Source organism: Xyrauchen texanus, chromosome 14, assembly GCF_025860055.1.
Source record: "Xyrauchen texanus isolate HMW12.3.18 chromosome 14, RBS_HiC_50CHRs, whole genome shotgun sequence".
Classification (NCBI taxonomy): Eukaryota; Metazoa; Chordata; class Actinopteri; order Cypriniformes; family Catostomidae; genus Xyrauchen; species Xyrauchen texanus.
Window position 1 is genome coordinate 41952550 of NC_068289.1, and position 20972 is coordinate 41973521.

A 20972-nucleotide genomic window follows, 5' to 3' on the forward strand; every position below is an offset into this window, starting at 1 on the left:
TCCTTTACAGTTTGACATATTGCACATTATCGTCGACTGAAATGATATGCCATTTTATTCAAAGTAAATTGGACTAAAATGTAATTATTTATGACATTATGAAATATCAACTACATTTTTACATGTAAAACTGGCTACTTTTCATTTAATCATTTGAATGTTGTCAATAATGATGATGAATTGTGTCAATATTAAGAATCTGTCTATCGCATTTCCTCACTGTCTTTCTGAATATTTCAACTAACTGTGTTCTCACCAGTGCGCTGCAGTGTCTGTGATGATGAGGATGCTGCTGCTGATGAAGAATGGCTGAAGTGTGAGGCCGACGGGTTGACGCTGTCACTGCTGTCTCCACTCTCAGTGCTCAATATCTCCTCCTCCTCAGACTCCCTCAGCGATGAGCAGGGCGATGCCCCCTCCACCTCCTCAAACTTTCTCTTCAGGATTCCACTCATATCTGCCGCAAAGCTGCACAACAGAGACAGAGAGATTGTGTTAAACAGAGTGTTAATAGAACACAAGAGTAGGGTTCTGGAAGTGCAAACTAATTCATTTTCTCCATAGAGAAGCTTTTATAATCTTCGACTAATCGCCTAGCCGTCCAAGAACAGACTAGTTCATCTTGTATGCTTGTTCTTATATATATTCGCTATTTTAACTCTGCACCACAAAATCATAGAGGAAAGTGCCTTTTTAAGCTCTGTTGCTTAAATGGCATTTGTAATTAAATGTGTACATGGTAAGTGGTAAATACCATAACGGTATTCAAAGCGCTTTACACTGTGACACATTCACCCATTATACACACATTCATCCACCAATGGCGGCAGAGCTGCCATGCAAGGCGCTAGTCTGCCATTGGGAGCAACTTGGGGTTCAGTGTCTTGCCCAAGGACACTTCGGCATGTCGTGTGGGCCGGGATTCGAACCACCAATCCTGCTAATAGTGGCCAACCCGCTCTACCAACTGAGCCACAGCCGCCCCTCATGTGTCATTTATTTCTGCATGTGCAAAACATGGGACTCGAGTGGTTTAATCCATGTCTTCTGAAGCAATGAAGTTGGTTTTTGGTGAGAAAAGACCAAAATGTAAAAAAATGTCACAACATTTTTGCCATTGCAGTCTCTAGGCACAATCATGATTTCAAGCTTGATTACACTTCCTAGTGCTTGACGCATGCATGGAGCACTAGATGGTGCTAGTGTAATCAAATTGAAATCATGATCGCTGAGGAACCTGCTGTCAGGATGTAGTGAAAAGGGAGATGCAATGGGCACTGAACCTATATCAGGGGTACTCAATAGGTGAACTCCGGTCCAGATCCAGACCGAGCTCTCAATTGTTAGGCTAATTATCTGATACATGGCTAAATGATTGTGTAAGCATACGTGTATACGCGTACGGAGCGGGAATAAGGACCGTTCAGCGCTGCACGCTTTTTTCCCACTCCGCGTGTTGCCTTTCTCACCGCTATAGACATGAGGAGCCACATAAAGCCTAATTGACTGAACGTATGAGTTGCAGGTGTGGTTACTTTAACATAAAAAAAGATAACATGGCACCTTTAGACTATAATGTTTTGGTCTTATCCAAGTCTTTATTAAATAGTTTAATCTTTTGATGGAAAAGATCTCTCAGACCCCACTACTCTGGCTGTCTCTGAGCCCCCAATGTCCTCATCCCTGCCCAGATTTGAAGAGACAGTTTAGGAATATATATATATATATATACACACACTATTGCTGCCAATGTGGCAATTTATAAAAACTATTTCAACATATTTCCTAGCCATATAACTACTGACACCATGTAAGCTACATATTATTATCGGGACCTTTGCTGGGAAGGAAATGTAGAGACCGGACCTCTTGGAACTTTAAATGAATACCCCTGATCTATTAGATTGCTTCAGAACATGTGTATTAAACCACTGGAGTCATATGGATTGCTTTAATGATGCCTTTATATGCTTGTTGGAATTTCAATGTTTTGGACTCCATTCACTTACATTGTACGGACCTACAGAGCTGAGATATTCTTCTTAAAATCTTAATTTGTGTTCAGCAGAAGAAAGTAAGTCATACTCATCTGGAATGGCATGAGGGTGAGTGAATGATGAGAGAATTTTAATTTTTGGGTGAACCATTCCTTTAACAGATGAAGTTCATTTTAATTTGACATGGCGTCTAAACAATAAACAACGAAAAGCAACACTCAAAGATGTCCACCTAGCACATGTTTATTAAGGAAAACAAAAACAAAATAAATCAGCGCCAACAGCCGCTGACATGCATTCATTGTGGATGTATTGGAACATTGCATTGCGTCTTGCACTGTTTTAAGAGCAACCTGCTGTTTTTGAACGCAAGTATGAATCCTGTGTGAATAGTCATGTGATCGGGCTCAGTTGGACCTAAAAACAGCCAAATCATACAGGGCTTCATTAAGACCAACAAGATGTACAGGCAAAATATGTATGTTTGCAAATTCCTAATACTTATAATCAAACACAATATATCAATAATTTTGTATAGTTCCATCATTAATGATTTGATTATGCCATTTGCAATGATTTGTGGGATGAGTAGTCATTTTTCTAGTGTTGTACCTTAGTCAAGAAGACTTTTTTTACTATAAATGAACCATTTTAATCTTAATATCAGAGCTGGTTGGTTTGATTCAAGGCCTATATAGAGAATGGATAAATAAAATACACTGTAAAAGGTGTGAGGTCACTGTTGTGCTCTATATGATGCTTATGCATGCTTCAGTCATCAAAGCACTCGATTACTCTTGAGCACTACACTTCTCCTCCCTGCTACTGTTTCCTCAGTCATTGATCATCAAGACACTCCAGGCCCCAGATGGAAGCAGGGGAAGAAAAAAAACAAACTACTAATTGAATTCTACCTCAACCTTCCAGGAAGTCCATTATGTCTGTGTTTGATTGAGTGGCTTCAGGAAAGAAAACAAACTGGAAACTTGAGATGAGTTTTTGGAGTTTCTCTTTATCTCATCAGAAAATAGCTACTTCGGCTTCAAAAATATATTAATTGGAGTACAAGGATGCAGCATAACTGAAAAAAAATAAAAAAATAAATAGACATAAAAGCTCAATGTCGCTCAGAAAGAGAGGAACACATTAGTACAAATGGTACACAAAAGTCAAAACCTAGTTGCCTCCAGACTGATCTCAGAAACAGTTGAATTTACTTGGGCTAAACTTGGTCTACAGTATGCTTACAGAAATTCGAAGCACTGCCCCCAGTGGCCAGAGTGGGTAGTGTTTTTGAACATAAAGGCACATGCAATTTCGAAAAGGATATAGCTAAAGGACGAAAATGGAGTGGACCTCCAAACCACCAGCAAACATATATAGCCTAACCTATCCTTTTCCCTAACACTTACCATGTTGCCCCTTTTGGAGTTGGCTCCACCCCCTTCTGCAGCATAACCTACTTGCCAGTTTCCAGTTGAAACGCCCACGGAGGGGCACCAAAAGTGAGTTGTAAAGTGAGTTGTTTTTAGCTGTAAAGGATGTAATACAGTGAAAAGAAATGCACATTTTAACTATACCCTCAAACCCAACCCCAACCCTAATTCTAACCATCAGTAAAGTAAAAACGTGTTCTTAGGGAAAAAATGGATCCTCCGGATAACGCTCATTACTGTTTATGTGAACGCAAATACTTCCTGATTTCAACTTGAGTTGAGAACCCGGGTCTCCCGGACGAATAATACAATATGCTTCCAGTCACGCTTAAAGAGAAGATAAACTGATGAGAGATGGCGCTTGTGACTTGGCAGAATGGGGCCAATGTTTTTCTTCGATGCATTTTCTTTTTGTGTGTAAAGGAGGGACGAGTCGAAATAAATTGTTGCCACAAATGCTGTCGATTAAGTTGAACTGGTATTGAACCTTTAATATTCCTTTAACAATGTTGGAGCAATAAACAACATCTTGAACACAATCTACACAACCTAACCCAACAGCTATTTTAAAACAAATGTTTACGTAAAATGTTGGGTGGGGACTTCGGAAAACACTTTTGAAGCTTGAAAAACATTTTGTGAACTGGTTCGTTGAAACGAACCAAATCAATTTGCCAAAAAGAATCTGACTTCCCAACACTACTAGCAAACATTGAAAACACCTTAGCAACCGCATAGTAACAGATTAAAAACTACTCAGAAAACCTTAGAAACTGTGTAACAATGCCCTTGGCAACCACCCACACCACATTAACATGGATGAAGTCTCCACAAAATCTTGTGAACAATTTGGACAGATTTCACATAGTTTGCTCAGCACCACAACACATCCTGACAGTTTCTCTTCCCCTTGTCTACTGCTTATTTCTGGATTTCTGGAACAACAATTGAGCCAGCAAAGTGACAAGAGAAAAAACCATGCGTGCGTGCGCGCACACACACACACACACACATACAAAAAGGAGTCTGGCGATAGAGAGAATGGCTGCTTGGCAGGATCATTAACGAAGTATTCAATGTAATGTTTAATTGCAAGTCTCAGAGACTCCAACTAGACGGTTGTATCACTTTTTCATGCTGTATTTCCTTTGTTTGAAAACATAGTTTTTAGTTTCTTAACATAATCATTTTCCAAAGTATTCTGTATTGAAGAGCGTTTTCAAAACACGTTCTTTTTAAGTGGAGAACATTCCATTCCAGTATGGATGAGAGGCGTAAATGTAACTAAATGATAACCGAAAAACTTTAGCAGTGTGGACGTGGCAGCAAGTCAATTTGGATAAAAGTTTCTGCCAAATGCATAAATGTAAATAGCACTGCACCATGTATTTAAATTAAAGAGACAGTTCACCCAAAAATTACAATTCTGTCATAATTTCTGTCATACACCTTATTAAAAAAAAAATTACAAAAAAAATTTCTTTAGGGGCTTGGGTAGTGCAGCAAGCAAAGACGCCGACTACCACCCCTGGAATCGTGAGCTATAATCCAGGGTGTGCTGAGTGACACCAACCAGGCTTCCAAAGCAACCAATTGGTCCGTTAGCTAGGGTGGGTAGAGTCACATGGGTTACCTACCTCATGGTTGCTATAAGATGGTTCTCGCTCTCTGTGGGGCACGTGGTGAGTTGTGCGTGATGGCACAGTGAATTGCGTGAGCCTCCATTTGCGCTAGGCCTCCATGGTAATGCGCTCAGAAGCCACGTTATAAGACGCGTGGGTAGACTGTCTCAAAAGCAGAGGCAACTGTGATTTGTCCTCCGGCACCTGGATCGAGGCGAGTCATAGCGCCACCATGAGGAATTAGGGACCATTGGGAATTGGGAATGCCAAATTGGGGAGAAAATGGGATGCTTTTTGCCTGCCGCAATTACCACTGCTTTGTTACCACTTGGGGAAGGTGGTAAACTAAATTTCAAAGAGAGGTTCATGCCAGCAGATAGGTTTTTGTTGAATGATAATCTTTTTATATTATTTCATATAATATTATAACAGACATCCTGTATATCCAGACATCACATGCAGTTAAATGAAGTTTCTGCATTTTAAAAAGCCAAATCACAATTTTGGAGTAATGCTGTATAGTCCCAGTAAACTACGCCAGATCATGGTGGTCTGCTGCATCATTTAAGACACAGAACTCAAAACCGGCCAGCAATATGGGAAATTGCAACATGCAAATTACGTTCAGCTCTAATTTTGTGGGTGCATTTGCGCCATTACCTGATTTGCATGATTCCTGTAGTGAATCAGGTGCAAACGTAGACAGTGCATGCAAATAAAAGCTGCAATCGGCAATTCAATTCTTAGAGAATTCCCCCTCACAAAGCTATATCAGGTGACTACAGAAGTCCAAGCAGATGGGGTGTGGAACTGGAGCGAGACCAGCCTCGTGGCTGGGCTACATGGGTCTCAGCAAAGCACTATTGTTCCTGTGTGTGTGTGTGTTCTGCAAGAACACAGCAGCTGGAGAGACTCCAAACCACAGTACTGCTGCAGAATGTGTCTCTCTCTCTCTCAGGAAAGGACAAGAACACAGCTCTTTTCTCCACACACATACCTAGTGTAAACTTTTGGCTCTTTACTATAAGGTCACGAGGTAAGGCAGCAACCCAATAACCAACTTGAAACAACTAGTTTTTGGTAGGCAGTTTTCCCAAACCCAATGAATTTCCATGACCTTTCAAGTCATTCATGATTACTGGAAAAGGCATTTTTATAAATCAAGAGAGATTGCGGGGCAGAATTACATTTGCTTGTCAGATAACAATCGTTTGAATGAATCGATTGAAATGCATCATAATTACTACTGCACATACTTGAAGTTAGTGGGCCCACTTTATATTAGGTGTCTTTAACTATTATGTACATAAAGCATTTCATACACTCTACTCATTAAGTACATACATGTTGTTGCATTGTACTTACATTTAAAGTACCTGCATTTAATTACATCTGTAGTTATGTTGTTAACCTCAACCCTAATCCTAAACCCCTAACCCTGTCTGTACCGCAACATCAGCAGCAGCAAATGCGAATCTTGTCAGAATTATGCAGTTACACAATAAACACATTGTATTGTATGTATTTTCATGTTTTTACATAGTACTTAAAGACACCTAATATAATGTGGGACTGATTTAATGATTTGAACAAACCCCTCACTCAAAATATTCAAATTTGGTGCATAACCTGTCCTCCGCCATTTATATAATGAACATGAATGTTACCTGAATATCATGAAGGTTGTTATAGAGGGGAGACTGGACTAGTTGTCACACTTTGTACTCCAGTGAATAATCTCAGGTGTGTTTACTTTTAAAATTCCACCTTATAATACAGTATATCAAATATGATACAAAACATTTGACGGCTCCTGTTTCCCTCACTGTTCAAGCTGATGAGCTAAACAACCAATGGCATGTAAGTTTCATATGTTTATGGCACCATCTAGTGGTTACATGTGAAAAACAAAATGGTTTCAATGTTTATATTGATCTATTTAAAATGGAGGCGGCATGAAAAGTGACTATTAAAATAAGCTGTAATTTATCCCAACAATAAAGCAAAAGTGTCAGTAATGATTATTTCGTTACTGATATTTTAAATTAGTATTTGCTGAATATAACAACTTGTGCTTGTTTATTTTTTTATCTATTTATTGAAAAAGCCTGTTGAAATCCATTTATCAAATATGATACAACAGGTTTTTGAGGCATATCTCTCAATCGCCATTGCATTCCATTCATGCTCTCCACAAAAAAAATAAATAAATAATCACAGAGCTTTGAAAATTCTAACATATACTTTTTATAAGATATATTTAAAGTGTGAACTAATATTTCTGTGTATTTTCATATATGCAGCCTGCTCTGACATTATAAAGATCTAATTATTTTATATTACAAGCTATGATGATGTCATCTTACCATAAGTTCCTGAGACCCAGCGAAAAAAGTTTTACAATTTCCTTTTTTTTTTTTTCAATCCATATTTATAGACCAATGAGGGAAGTTGTCATGGCCAAACTCTCAAATATTTGGGGTCTCTGAAAAGCCCAGGGAGTCCTCTGATAGTACCCCAAGATTTACCACTGTAGCATGTATGGGCTAAGAAAATCTTAAAATAACAAATGTCCTACAAAATAATGAATTGCTGGGCCTCAGGAGGATAATGACCTTTAAAGCCTAATGCATCAAAAAAAAAAAAAAATTTAAAAGAGAAAGAAAAAAAAAAAAAGAAGAGTTTTCTTCGAGTTTGTCTAACGTTACTAAAACAGATAAATGTCACACAAAAAAAATACAAATAGAATTTTCCAACAATTCTTTTATATGTCAGGCTAACGTCAAAGCTACAAAAAAGCTATTGAATATTTTCACCATTATTGCCCAGAAAAAAAGATGCATGTTATCACACTATATGTGGCAAGATATCACAGTGGCATAGGTCTCGTGGACATTGGAGGGTACACGTTCCCCCGTCAAGCCCTGATCACAACCACCAAAAATTATATCCATCCATCCATCCATCCGCAGCCAAAAGTTCGAATAATGTACAGATTTTGCCCTTATGGAAAGAAATTAGTACTTTTATTCACCACATGACATTCAACTAATCACAATGTATAATCAGGAAGTTAATAATGTGAAAAATGACTATTACAATTTGAAAACAATTTTCAGAACTTCTTAAACTACTTCAAAGTGTTTTCATCAAAAACTCATCCATGTGCAGCAATGACAGGTTTGCAGATACTTGGTATTCTAGCTGTCAGTATGTCCAGATACTCAGGTAACATTTCACCCCACACTTCCTGTAGCACTTGCAATAGATGTGGCGGTCTTGTCGGGCACTTCTCACACACCTTAAAGTCTAGCTGATCCCACAAAATCACAATGGGGTTAAGATCCATAACACTCTTTTCCAATGATCTGTTGTCCAATGTCTGTGTTTCTTTGCCCGCTCTAACCTTTTATTTATGTTTTTCTGTTTCAAAAGTGGCTTTTTCAGTGCAATTCTTCCCATAAGTCCTGCACTCCTGAGTCTTCTCTTTACTGTTGTACATGAAACTGGTGTTGAGCGGGTAGAATTCAATGAAGCTGTCAGAAGAGGACATGTGAGACGTCTATTAGGAGACTCTGATGTACTTATCCTCTTGTTTAGTTGCACATCTGGTCTTCCACATCTCTTTCTGTCCTTGTTAGAGCCAGTTGTCCTTTGTCTTTGAAGACTGTATGTACACCTTTGTACGAAATCTTTCCAATGCCAATTTCAAGCATTGTATAGCCTTTATTCTTGATTGACTGACAAGTTTCTAGAGAAAGCTGTTTCTTTTTTGCCATTTCTGATCTTAAGACATGCCAGTCTATTGCATACTGTGGCAACTCAAAAACAAACACAAAGACGATATTAAGCTTCATTTAATGAACCAAATATCTTTCAGCAGTGTTTGATATAATGGCAAGTGATTTTCTAGTACCAAATTATCAATTTAGCATGATTACTCTAGGATAAGGTGTTGGAGTGATGACTGCTGGAAATGGGGTCTGTCTAGATTTGATCAAAAATGACTTTTTTTAAATAGTGACGGTGCTGTTTTTTACATTCATAATGTCCTTATTATAGATGAAACGGCAAAATCTTGACATTATTCCAAACTTTTGGATGGCATATATATATATATATATATATATATATATATATATATATATATATATATATATATATAGCCATATATAATAATCTATATATATGGCTCTCTTTAAATCTAAGCCTGCATTAAACAGACAATTATAGGCTTTTCAGCTAAATTTAAAGGTGCAAAATGATTAATGAAACAATCAAAATTAAAGAGGAACCTGCAAAAATATTATAACCTTGTTTTGGCAAACAAATATAGCAATTGATAAATTGTATACATATATGACATTTAAAACACATAATGTGTTTAACAGCCTGCCCTGATAAAAAAGTGACAACATGAAAAAATCATGAACATTTATTTTCATGAAAAATCTGCTTTTATACTGTAATAGAGTTGACTTGCATTAATGTCTACCAGAGTGGTTTGATTAGGTTCACGTGTTTACCCAAGAGCTATAACACAAATATGATACTGAAAATTTACTTTGGAAGGTAAAACTTATAAAAATAATTCAAATTTAATTAGGTTTTAAATCAGGTGTTTGAAACCAACATACAAAACCTCTGCTTGAGAAAACACACTTTTGTGCAATTGAACATTTGACTCCAAATCACATCCTTTCTGACATATAGCCCTTGTGACAACTTCCCCATGTAACAACTAGACTCGTCTCTTCTATAATTTCTTTGTTTTTGGTGGTTCCCTTAAAAGTTAAATGGATGCTAGTCAAGGGGTTTGGGAATGGGAACATTCTTCTAGTGATATCAGCATAATTATAACATTGTTTTCCTGCAGCTAAAGAGTGATTAGTCACATGGTGTTTACTGCTCATGTGACTGACTCCTTTGTATCTGCAACAGAGCATACTGGTCCATCACCTGAGCAACTGCCATTGAGATGAATGGGAATGCTTACAGAAAGCTTTCTTTAGGTATATTAGAACTCTTGGCTCCAAACTTACAAAGAACTGGATGTAAGGATGAATATTATGGACCTTCAGGAAGGTTCTGTTGATCTAAGCCCCAGATCCGTTTGAATCACATTGTTTCCCACAGCAGTTCTGTGAGATACAGGTGGTGCGAAATAATTGAAAATGGCTCTTCTAGTTTTGGGGACAAAATGCATGTCAATTTTCTTGTAATCATCATAATTAGTTCCCCTTGTTGAAAATCCATTCGCATTTTTCGTCCTCAGCGGATGCCGCGCTGCTCTGCAAAACCCAAAATGGTTGCCATGGAGATGGTTAAAAATGTGCACAAATTTCACATCTGAGGAGTCATTTCGCTTTTTCATTTGGGGCATCTACCACACACATCCCCGAGATCCGAAAATAAACATTCATACAAGAGTGCATCTGTAATCACAGGATGTTCATTAAGGAAATTACTTAAAAGAAAACAATTTAAATAAATTATATTTAGGTCTGCACTTACAGTAAGCTGCGAATATTCGTGTTTCTGTCATTGACTGTTTACAAGTCGATCGCTCATAACTACAAACAAAATAAATACAAATACATACAGTACATAAACAAGATATATGTATATGTGTGTGTGTGTGTGTGTGTGTGTGTGTGTCACTGTAGAAACCGCAATGTCCTCGTGTGTCCACTCCAATGTGGAAAGTCCGATAAGAGGTAAACGCCTTGAGTTTGTGTAATTAATAAAACTGTTTACACTCTCATCTGTGATGAGCCGTAATGCTGAAGTTGTTCATTTAAAGCCGTTTAAAGCTATTTCCTAGCTTTAGTAGTAGTGATACGAGCGATCACGAAGAGCTGTTGTATGTAAACAGCTGAAGCGGCTTCACTTCACGTCACCTAACTGGATCATATTACAAATAAATTGATCTTTTGCCACCACCTGCTGGCTAACATATGTAATGTAAAAAAAAAAAAAAAAAAAAGAAAACACAGCTCTTATTACATCTGCACTGCTCTTACACTTTAGTTTAGAACGGCACGAACACAAGCGGAGTGATACACATACAGTGAAGCGTCCGAGTGCTGATGGTGTGAGACCATCAGTGCTCATGGAACGTCTCTTGTCCAATAAGATTCGAGGACCAGAACTAACTGTTGTATAAATGTATGCTTATATGCATAACCAATGTTATTTGTAATACAAATGATATACAAACATCCTTAAAACGAGATCTACGTAAAAAGAAGCTAAACTGCACAAGATATTAGGACTTGTTTTCAGATCTCAAATCAAAAAGTTTGTTTTTCAAAATTTTTGCCAATTTTATCTAATCTAATTTTGGCAAAATTAGAAAGAATCAAGCCTTAAATCAACAATAAAAAAAAAAAAAGAATCAAGCCTTAGTACTCTCATTACATCTTTATGCCATACAATGAAAGTGAATAGCGACTGAGACTTCCATTCTACCTAAAAGGGTGGTCACACTAGGCTTTGAGCACTACGAACCAGGATATGGATGTCACGTGGGTGGGCTAAGTAAATAATAAATCACAAATCACACATATTATTATATTACATTTTTTAAATTATACTCCATTTCCTGCAACAGTTAATCTCGCATCTTTAAAATTTGTCTCCTGAATTAAGCCGAGAGGTCATTGTGTGATGTTTCGATCTCATATGGTCACAGGCCCTCTTGTCGTAAAACATTCACAGTTCAGAGTTCACCAAGCTTGAACTTTGGCATGCATCATATTATGAAACTTCTTTGCATGAGCTTGTTTTTCCCATCTGCAGCATTTAGACGCGTTTGAATGGGAGTGAATGGAGAGCAAAGTGTAGTGTGGCCTTAACAGCTCATTTTTGTGATTCACAAAAGAAAGAGAGAGTACACGACAGACTTTTTATTTTTATGTGAACAATCACTTAATATATTCTTTTGTCCTGATGTCTTTATTTTTTCAGCAGATTCTACTATGGTGATGTTTTCTGCATTATAATGGTCAACATTAAAGGTCCAGAGATTTTGAAACTGTTCTACTGAGACCAAAGCAAGAGAAACAACTTCTTCATTCCATGACACAATGAACTGGCATGATACGACCGCTGAACTGCAGAGAGAGCTACTGTCCAGACACACACACACGCAGCTAGTTATTTCTCTAAATCTTTTGATTTCTCTCTTTCCCTTTGTCTCTTCTGAGCCGCTGTAGTTTTCCACAGCACACTTACAGCATGTTGCAAGTGAAAATCCTGCAGCAAAAACCAGCAGACAAAAACAGCCACTCCTTGATTAAATTCCGTAGAATAAAGGCTACAAGGCTCAAGCTAGACATAGACATGTATGTACAATTACATACACATCCTTCAATGCTGGCAAAGCAGCTCTAACAACCTACAGCAACTGATGCTTCATTAAGTATCCACTGTACGCTTCGATGTTGCATGTTGCAGCCCTATAGTAAGGTTGGCTGGTATGTCCAAAAATCGTATATAACAGTACGAGTAATTTTATATCAAGATTGTGTATGCATCACAATACAGTATGTTTTGCTAGAAATTCAACGAATGAACAATTTATATATTACATTTTGATTTGATGTATTTAAGATATATAATATATGAATCAAATCTCATTTGATTATTTTCTATTTTTATTTGGCGCTTGAAGCATGCAAACCAAAATATGACAATATTCATAACTATTAAATGATACAATTAGTATAAGGGAAAAAATCTGGTATATATTATAATTATCAGCCACAACATTAAAACCACCTGTCTAATATTGTGTAGGTCCCCCTTGTGCCGCCAAAACTGAGCCAACCTGCATCTCAGAATAACATCCTGACATGATATTCTTCTCATCACAATTGTACAGAGCGGTTATCTAGTTACCATAGACTTCAAACCAGTCTGGTCATTCTCTGTTGATCTCTCTCATCAACAAGGCATTTCCATCCACAGAACTGCAGCTCACTTGATGTTTTTTTTTGTTTTTGGCACCATTCTGAGTAAATTCTAGAGACTGTTGTGTGTGAAAATCACAAATACTCAAACCAGCCCGTCTGGCACCAACAACCATCCATGTGATTATCTAATCATGTGGCAGCAGTGCAGTGTATAAAATCATGCAGATACGGGTCAGGAGCTTCAGCTAATGTTCACATTAACCATCAGAATGGGGAACACATTTTCTCAGTGATTTGGACAATGGCATGATTGTTGGTGCCATATGGGCTGGTTTGAGTATTTATGATTTTTTCAGTTTGTGTAATTAATCAGTCTGTTGCGTCTCTCAGCTGTGATGAGCCATAATGCTGAAGTTGTCCGTTTAAACATGTTTAAAGCCATTTCCTAGCTTTAATAGTGTAGTAGTAATCCAAGCGATCACGAAGAGCTGTAACCGGCTAAAGCGGCTTCACATCACCTAACTGGCTCATATTACACATAAATGGATCTTTTGCCACCACCTGCTGGCTAACATATGAAAAAAAAAAAATACATGTTAAAAAAAAAAAAAAAAAAAAAAGACAAACCATAGCTCTTAACAGACAAATGACACTTTAATTTAGAACGACACAAACACAAGCAGTGTGATACACACTGTGAAGTGTCCGAGTGCTCATGGAATGTCTCTTGTCCAATCACATTCGAGGATCGGAACTAACAGATGTATATATATATAAACATATGTATGCAAGCATGCATGTATGCATGTATGTATGTATGTATGTGTATATATATATATATATATACAGTGAGGAAAATAAGTATTTGAACACCCTGCTATTTTGCAAGTTCTCCCACTTAGAAATCATGGAGGGGTCTGAAACTGTCATCGTAGGTGCATGTCCACTGTGAGAGACATAATCTAAAAAAAAAAAAATCCAGAAATTACAATGTATGATTTTTTTAACTATTTATTTGTATGATACAGCTGCAAATAAGTATTTGAACACCTGAGAAAATCAATGTTAATATTTGGTACAGTAGCCTTTGTTTGCAATTACAGAGGTCAAACGTTTCCTGTAGTTTTTCACCAGGTTTGCACACACTGCAGGAGGGATTTTGGCCCACTCCTCCACACAGATCTTCTCTAGATCAGTCAGGTTTCTGGGCTGTCGCTGAGAAACACGGAGTTTGAGCTCCCTCCAAAGATTCTCTATTGGGTTTAGGTCTGGAGACTGGCTAGGCCACGCCAGAACCTTGATATGCTTCTTACTGAGCCACTCCTTGGTTATCCTGGCTGTGTGCTTCGGGTCATTGTCATGTTGGAAGACCCAGCCTCGACCCATCTTCAATGCTCTAACTGAGGGAAGGAGGTTGTTCCCCAAAATCTCGCAATACATGGCCCCAGTCATCCTCTCCTTAATACAGTGCAGTCAGCCCTGTCCCATGTGCAGAAAAACACCCCCAAAGAATGATGCTACCACCCCCATGCTTCACAGTAGGGATGGTGTTCTTGGGATGGTACTCATCATTCTTCTTCCTCCAAACACGGTTAGTGGAATTATGACCAAAAAGTTCTATTTTGGTCTCATCTGACCACATGACTTTCTCCCATGACTCCTCTGGATCATCCAAATGGTCATTGGCAAACTTAAGACGGGCCTTGACATGTGCTGGTTTAAGCAGAGGAACCTTCCGTGCCATGCATGATTTCAAACCATGACGTCTTAGTGTATTACCAACAGTAACCTTGGAAACGGTGGTCCCAGCTCTTTTCAGGTCATTGACCAGCTCCTCCCGTGTAGTTCTGGGCTGATTTCTCACCTTTCTTAGGATCATTGAGACCCCACGAGGTGAGATCTTGCATGGAGCCCCAGTCCGAGGGAGATTGACAGTCATGTTTAGCTTCTTCCATTTTCTAATGATTGCTCCAACAGTGGACCTTTTTTCACCAAGCTGCTTGGCAATTTCCCCGTAGCCCTTTCCAGCCTCGTGGAGGTGTACAATTTTGTCTCTAGTGTCTTTGGACAGCTCTTTGGTCTTGGCCATGTTAGTAGTTGGATTCTTACTGATTGTATGGGGTGGACAGGTGTCTTTATGCAGCTAACGACCTCAAACAGGTGCATCTAATTTAGGATAATAAATGGAGTGGAGGTGGACATTTTAAAGGCAGACTAACAGGTCTTTGAGGGTCAGAATTCTAGCTGATAGACAGGTGTTCAAATACTTATTTGCAGCTGTATCATACAAATAAATAGTTAAAAAAATCATACATTGTGATTTCTGGATTTTTTTTAGATTATGTCTCTCACAGTGGACATGCACCTACGATGGCAATTTCAGACCCCTCCATGATTTCCAAGTGGGAGAACTTGCAAAATAGCAGGGTGTTCAAATACTTATTTTCCTCACTGTATATATATATATATATATTGTAATATTAAAGGTGTTATGTACAAGTTAAGCTCAATCAACAGCATTTGTGGCATGATGTTGATTGCCACAATAATTACAAAAAACATTATACATATACACACATATACATTATATATATATATCTTCCCTGACTTGTCCCTCGTTTATTTAAAAAAAACTAAAAAAACTTTGCAATGGAAGTGAATGGGGCCAGTTCATATACATTGAATTACACACTGTTTCTAAACTATAGCCACAAGACATATGTTTTGACAAGGTTTCAGTGTGATAAAATCTCTTACTAAAAAATTACATCTTTGTTGTCATGGCAACATTATGCCGTTAAACCCAGTAATCTGGTAAAACTCTATAACGTTGGTAAATCCCGTGTTTTATCAAACCAAAATCATGTTAGCAAATAAAAAGTTAAAATTTTTGTGACTATACTTTTGAAATGATGTGTATTTTAATGTTTATGGACTGGCCCAATTCACTTCCATTGTAAGCGCCTTACTGTAACCGTAGTTTTTGCTTTTTATTTTTATAAACAAGGGATGAGTCGTAATTATTTTTGTGGTAATTAACATCATGCTACAAATGCTGTTAACTGAACTTACATATTTAGAACCCGGAATATTCCTTAAAGATGTGACGTTGCTCTGCAACCATAAACAACAAGTACCTTTCCAACAAGTTCCTTGCCTTCATTTGTTTGGGACACGTCCAGTTCTGTATTTTCATATTAGTCCACGTTTCTTTGTCGCTATTACAGTATGCTTAAGTGAATAAAAGCAGCCCTCCACTGAGAGCCACGCAAATACATCCATCGTTTCAAATCTCTACCAGTTGACATTTCTGCAATCACACAGTATGTAAAGTCATACCGCCCTATAAGTTAAAGAAGTGACAGACCTCAATTGACCCAAGATTCCCTACCCCTTGCACACAGCTGGCTGCCCGAGGCAAAGGCCCGGCATGACACGTCAATTCAAAACACCAACAGAGGGCACGAGTCATGTAGTCACTTGAGAATGCACTGACCTGTGTCAGACGCTGGTTAACTCCTCCCTCTCGCCGCGCCACTTCACTCAGTGTCGTGAATGAGCCGATTCAAAGCCAGACGAGAAGTGATAAATGAAGGAACTCCATTTCACACCAACAGCCCTGTGACTCCAGACCCCCAACACTCTAGAGCACACGAGAGGAGAGCAGAGGATTACAGACAGGAAGATGCGATAGTAAGGAAGGTGAGCTCTCTGGCTCCAGTTGTTTTCCAGTGTTGTTTGCATACGCTTCAGTATAAAAAAAAAAAGCAAAGACTGAGTTTCATTCGCTCCAGCCACACAAAGACTCATTAGCTGCTGCTGCCGGCAAAGAGCTGGAGACTGAGCACAGAGACGCCTGCCTGAGAGATCACATGGGAGGGGGGGCAGCTTTGCCTGTGTTCCTGCTGTCTGCAGATATTTTTACCATCATGAGAGAGAGGTAGAGATAAAGCATGAGGAAAAGCAGAGATACCCGGCACAGCAGGATAATCTGCAGAGGTGATTGAGGGCACTAAGAAATGAGCCAAAAACACAAATATAAATATTGAAACACACACATACACACACACACACTTCTGCATGCTGGAATTTGTGGTAATTAACTTGGGTCCTGCTGTTGTGCTTTACAAATACTCTATTCAAGGTATAAAAGTAAACATGACATTAAAATTGACTGTTTAATGTCTTAATGCACATTCCAGGCAATAAAATTGTCATAATTAAGGCTGTCAATCGATTACCTTTTTTTTAATTGAATTAATTACATGGAGTACTGATTAATTAATCTAATGAATCATAATTAAATCGCATATTTAAAACACGTACTTCTTGCCCTATTACTCACACAGTACTATATTATGACATCTAAATACTTTTACTATGGCGCATGACTTGTTTTAACTTTTGCATTACATAACCAATTACATTTTACAAGCTTGTTCAATTTCGATAAAACTGCGGGATAACTCAACTGATGGAGCGCTGCGCTTGTGATGCATACGAGTCCCGAAGAGCACGTGAGTCGACACGTGAGCCATGTATCATAGAAGCACCACAACATTATGTGGTTGCTTCAGCGATTGTGTTTCTCTCACATTTGCTTTTATGACACTAACGGTTAGGTTTAGGTTCAAGGTGTAGTGTAGGGAGGTCAGTTTTGTTGATTGATAACTTGAAACCTCATTTGTTTGGATGTACATTTAATTCCCTTTTAGCACCACACAGAGAACATTTGGCCTTGAGACTACAGTGATATGTTTAAGGAATCATGTCATATCAATTTGCAAAATGTCGCCACAGTCAGGTAATTTTCATTAGATCTAGCAGCGAAAATACTGGCTAATTAGAGTGGAACTATCTGTTTGTCCCACTAACGAAAGACTTTATTTCTAATTTTTTGAAGATGATAAAAAAGTGGTCATTATTTATGTTATAGGTGAGTGGTGGTGGCGTAGTGGGCTAAAGCATATAACTAGTACTCAGAAGTAATCAGAAGGTCGCTGGTTCATTCCCCACAGCCACCACCATTGTGTCATTGAGCAAGGCACTTAACTCCAGGTTGCTCCGGGGGGATTGTCCCTGTAATAAGTGCACTGTAAGTCGCTTTGGATAAAAGCATCTGCCTAAATGTATATGTAAATTTTATTCTGTTTGGTAGCACTAGTCATGCAGAAATGACACATTTCAGCTTTAAACTTCAGTAGCAAAAATGGCATTAGATTTGGTCAATTCAATTAATTTCTATTACTTGGTTTAAACTTGCCTTTTTCAATTAATCGATTTAAAACTAAGTCAACAATTAATGTGTGTCAAATGTTCATGGAATGCTCAAATTGCATTTTCCATGTAGTCAAATGTTTAAGCAAAAATATATGCAGGTAAATATTACGGTTAATTACTTATTGTGGGTACATAAAAAAATGTAAATTATTAAAAATGATTCTTCTTTGAAGACATGCCAAATGCCAAACATTGTTCATAAATATTAAAGGGGACCTATTATGCAAAATTCACTTTTCAGCTTCATAAGTGTTCTGTTGTTGGCTGTAAAAATGAACATAAGAGTCTTCATGTACTCCCGTCATCAGAGCCAATGAAGACGCAGTGGACAAGTTTTGTTTTTGAAGGAAATGTGCCCCAAAACATCCAAAAATATGTGTATGTTTGTGCAAATAATTTTACACTGGACAACTTTGTGAAGGAGTGTCAATATAAAGCAGGATTTTCCATAAATGTGAGTCTCAAGCATGGATCAGCACCAACTGTTCGTGTTCCAGCTTTGTATCCTGAAGATGTAAGTATCGCACTTTATATTTTGTGAATGTTTGCAAATCGCCTTTCCGAATATGCTTGTTAGCTGATTCCACGGCTAATGCAGCTAGTTACCATTGTCTCTGATTGTATTCACTGAGACCAGAGCTATTTCGGGGGCGGGGAGCAGCAGCTCATTTGCATTTAAAGAGACACACACACGAAAGCGGCATGTTTTTGATTCCATCCAAAAAGAGGCATTTACAACATGGTAAAATAAATGATCTGTGGGGTATTTTGAGCTGAAACGTCACAGACACATTCTGAGGACACCGGAGACTAATATTACATCTTGTAAAAAGGGGCATAATAGGTCTCCTTTAAGATATATATTTAATATAATCAAAAGACTGAAAAATATTGAGATTTTTAACTATATCACCTAGTTTTAAGGTTTGGATGCCTCTAAACTAGTCTTAAAATTATTGCAACAACTTGATGGCACATTTAAAAGGTATGTGGTCATCCAGATATTTCAAATTGAATAAATGCTTTGTCAAAAGACTTTGATTATTGCATTCAGCGTTGTGTGACCGCCACTGCAGTAATACTGGATGCAGGATGACTTGTCCTCTGCTCACCGAGGCATGTGGACTTCCTGTTATTAAGCAAAAGTCTATTAGGAGGTCTAATAATTCATTTACAACCTCTCTAAATCCCTGTAATTGCAGTGTATGCCAACTTACTTTAAAGAAGGATAGACCATTACAGTGTGAGAAGGCTTATAAATCTACAAATCCTTCCAATAAAGAATATTAAAGTGTTGATCATTCATCAAAAAGTAGTTAATCCTACCAATGCAGATTTCATAGTGTGTTTACAGCATTTTATGGCAGTTTTACTGGAAAGAAAGCTGTTCTCAGACGAAGTGAGCTTGTATGAGAGATTTGGATTTAATAAAGGTTTAAATCAGAGCTCTAGCTGTGTTTTTGGCTGTGGGTGGACTTATCCTGGACTGAACTTTCTTTGAAAACATCCTGGGAGACAGCATATTCAATTCTGTTTTGTGGAAATCTCAAATATAAAAGTCGTTGTGACATGGAGAATGTTTTCAGTATTGCAGAAGCAGACTGTTGCTTCCTGTCCAAGTGTCTACTGATTATTACTGATCCTATGAATTGAACTATATTTCTATTTATCTCTAGGTTATCGTTTAAAAGTTAGATTGAACGGGAGATGCTTACTGTAGCTCATATTTAATAGGATTTTTTAATGGCTTTGAAGTCAGGGACAACTGTAACACTATTACAAAAAAAAAAAAAAAGAAATGCATAACAAATATTATATCAAGTATCAAGTTGAAGACTGTTATATCAGCTAATCAATTAAATTATTTTGGTGCAAGTCTAACGTAGACTTTTGCTTTAAGAACATATTACTCCAGAAAGCTTTAAGAATTAGTTGTGGTCAAATTAGGGCTGTCAATTTATATTTTTTTAATAGAATTACAATTAATCTAATTAAATCACAATTAATCGCATATGTAAATATTTGCTGAGAAATCCCCTCAAATAAAAATAATATGAAAAATATACAGATAATTAAAATTCATTAAATTATTTTGGCACACAAGTGAAGCACAAAAAAAAAAGACCATACATCTTTTTTGAGTTGTCTTCTTTTGGATACAGAGACTTATTTATGGTTTTAATTCACCTCGTGAGTTCTTGTATAAAATAAGATATTACGATTTCTCATTATAAGCCTATTCATGTTACAGTTACTTTTGGGACATTTTTCTCATACTAAATGATGGCAGGTAGATTTGTATTAGTCTGTGAATTATGAAGGAAAATGTCAAACATGATACAATTGCCCCAGGTATCCCCTTCTGTTTAAAAAATGTCCTTCTGTTTAAAAGGCTTATCCTGACCAGACTCTCTGTAGCCTATTAGAGAGCACTATAGACATTCATGCAGTTCAGAACTTGATTTCACCAAAGCAATCAATTTATTCCCTCTCGTTTCCTCTCAGTCTTGGAAAGATGCCTATTGTATAACAGTCATATCTAATTTGCATTTAGTCTCTTTCTTATGGGATATCATACCGGGAGCTCCATTATGTAAAAATGCAAAACAAATGCCTGTCGAACTCGCTTTCTTAAACATACTGACTGTTCCTCGAATGCTTGAATTCATGACCTATTTTGTCATTTTTGTGCATATGAGTGATGTGAATATCATAAAAAAG

The 20972-nt window shown here is 37.6% G+C and overlaps 1 protein-coding gene across 3 annotated transcripts in view; it reads right to left on the reverse strand.

Annotated features, from left to right (window-relative positions):
- The window catches only part of csrnp3 (cysteine-serine-rich nuclear protein 3), a 67831-nt gene that overhangs the window by 15908 nt on the left and 30951 nt on the right, over window positions 1-20972 (reverse strand). The window contains exons 3-4 of one of the 3 annotated variants that reach the window (XM_052142726.1): window positions 16468-16614; window positions 257-468 (exon numbers count right to left, since the gene is read on the reverse strand). In XM_052142726.1, the coding sequence (XP_051998686.1) occupies window positions 257-455 (199 nt within the window). In that variant the 5' untranslated portion in view covers window positions 456-468; window positions 16468-16614. Of the gene's footprint in view, window positions 1-256; window positions 469-5715; window positions 5734-16467; window positions 16615-20972 lie in introns of those variants that run through there. The other 2 variants (XM_052142725.1, XM_052142727.1) reach the window with 2 other exon arrangements.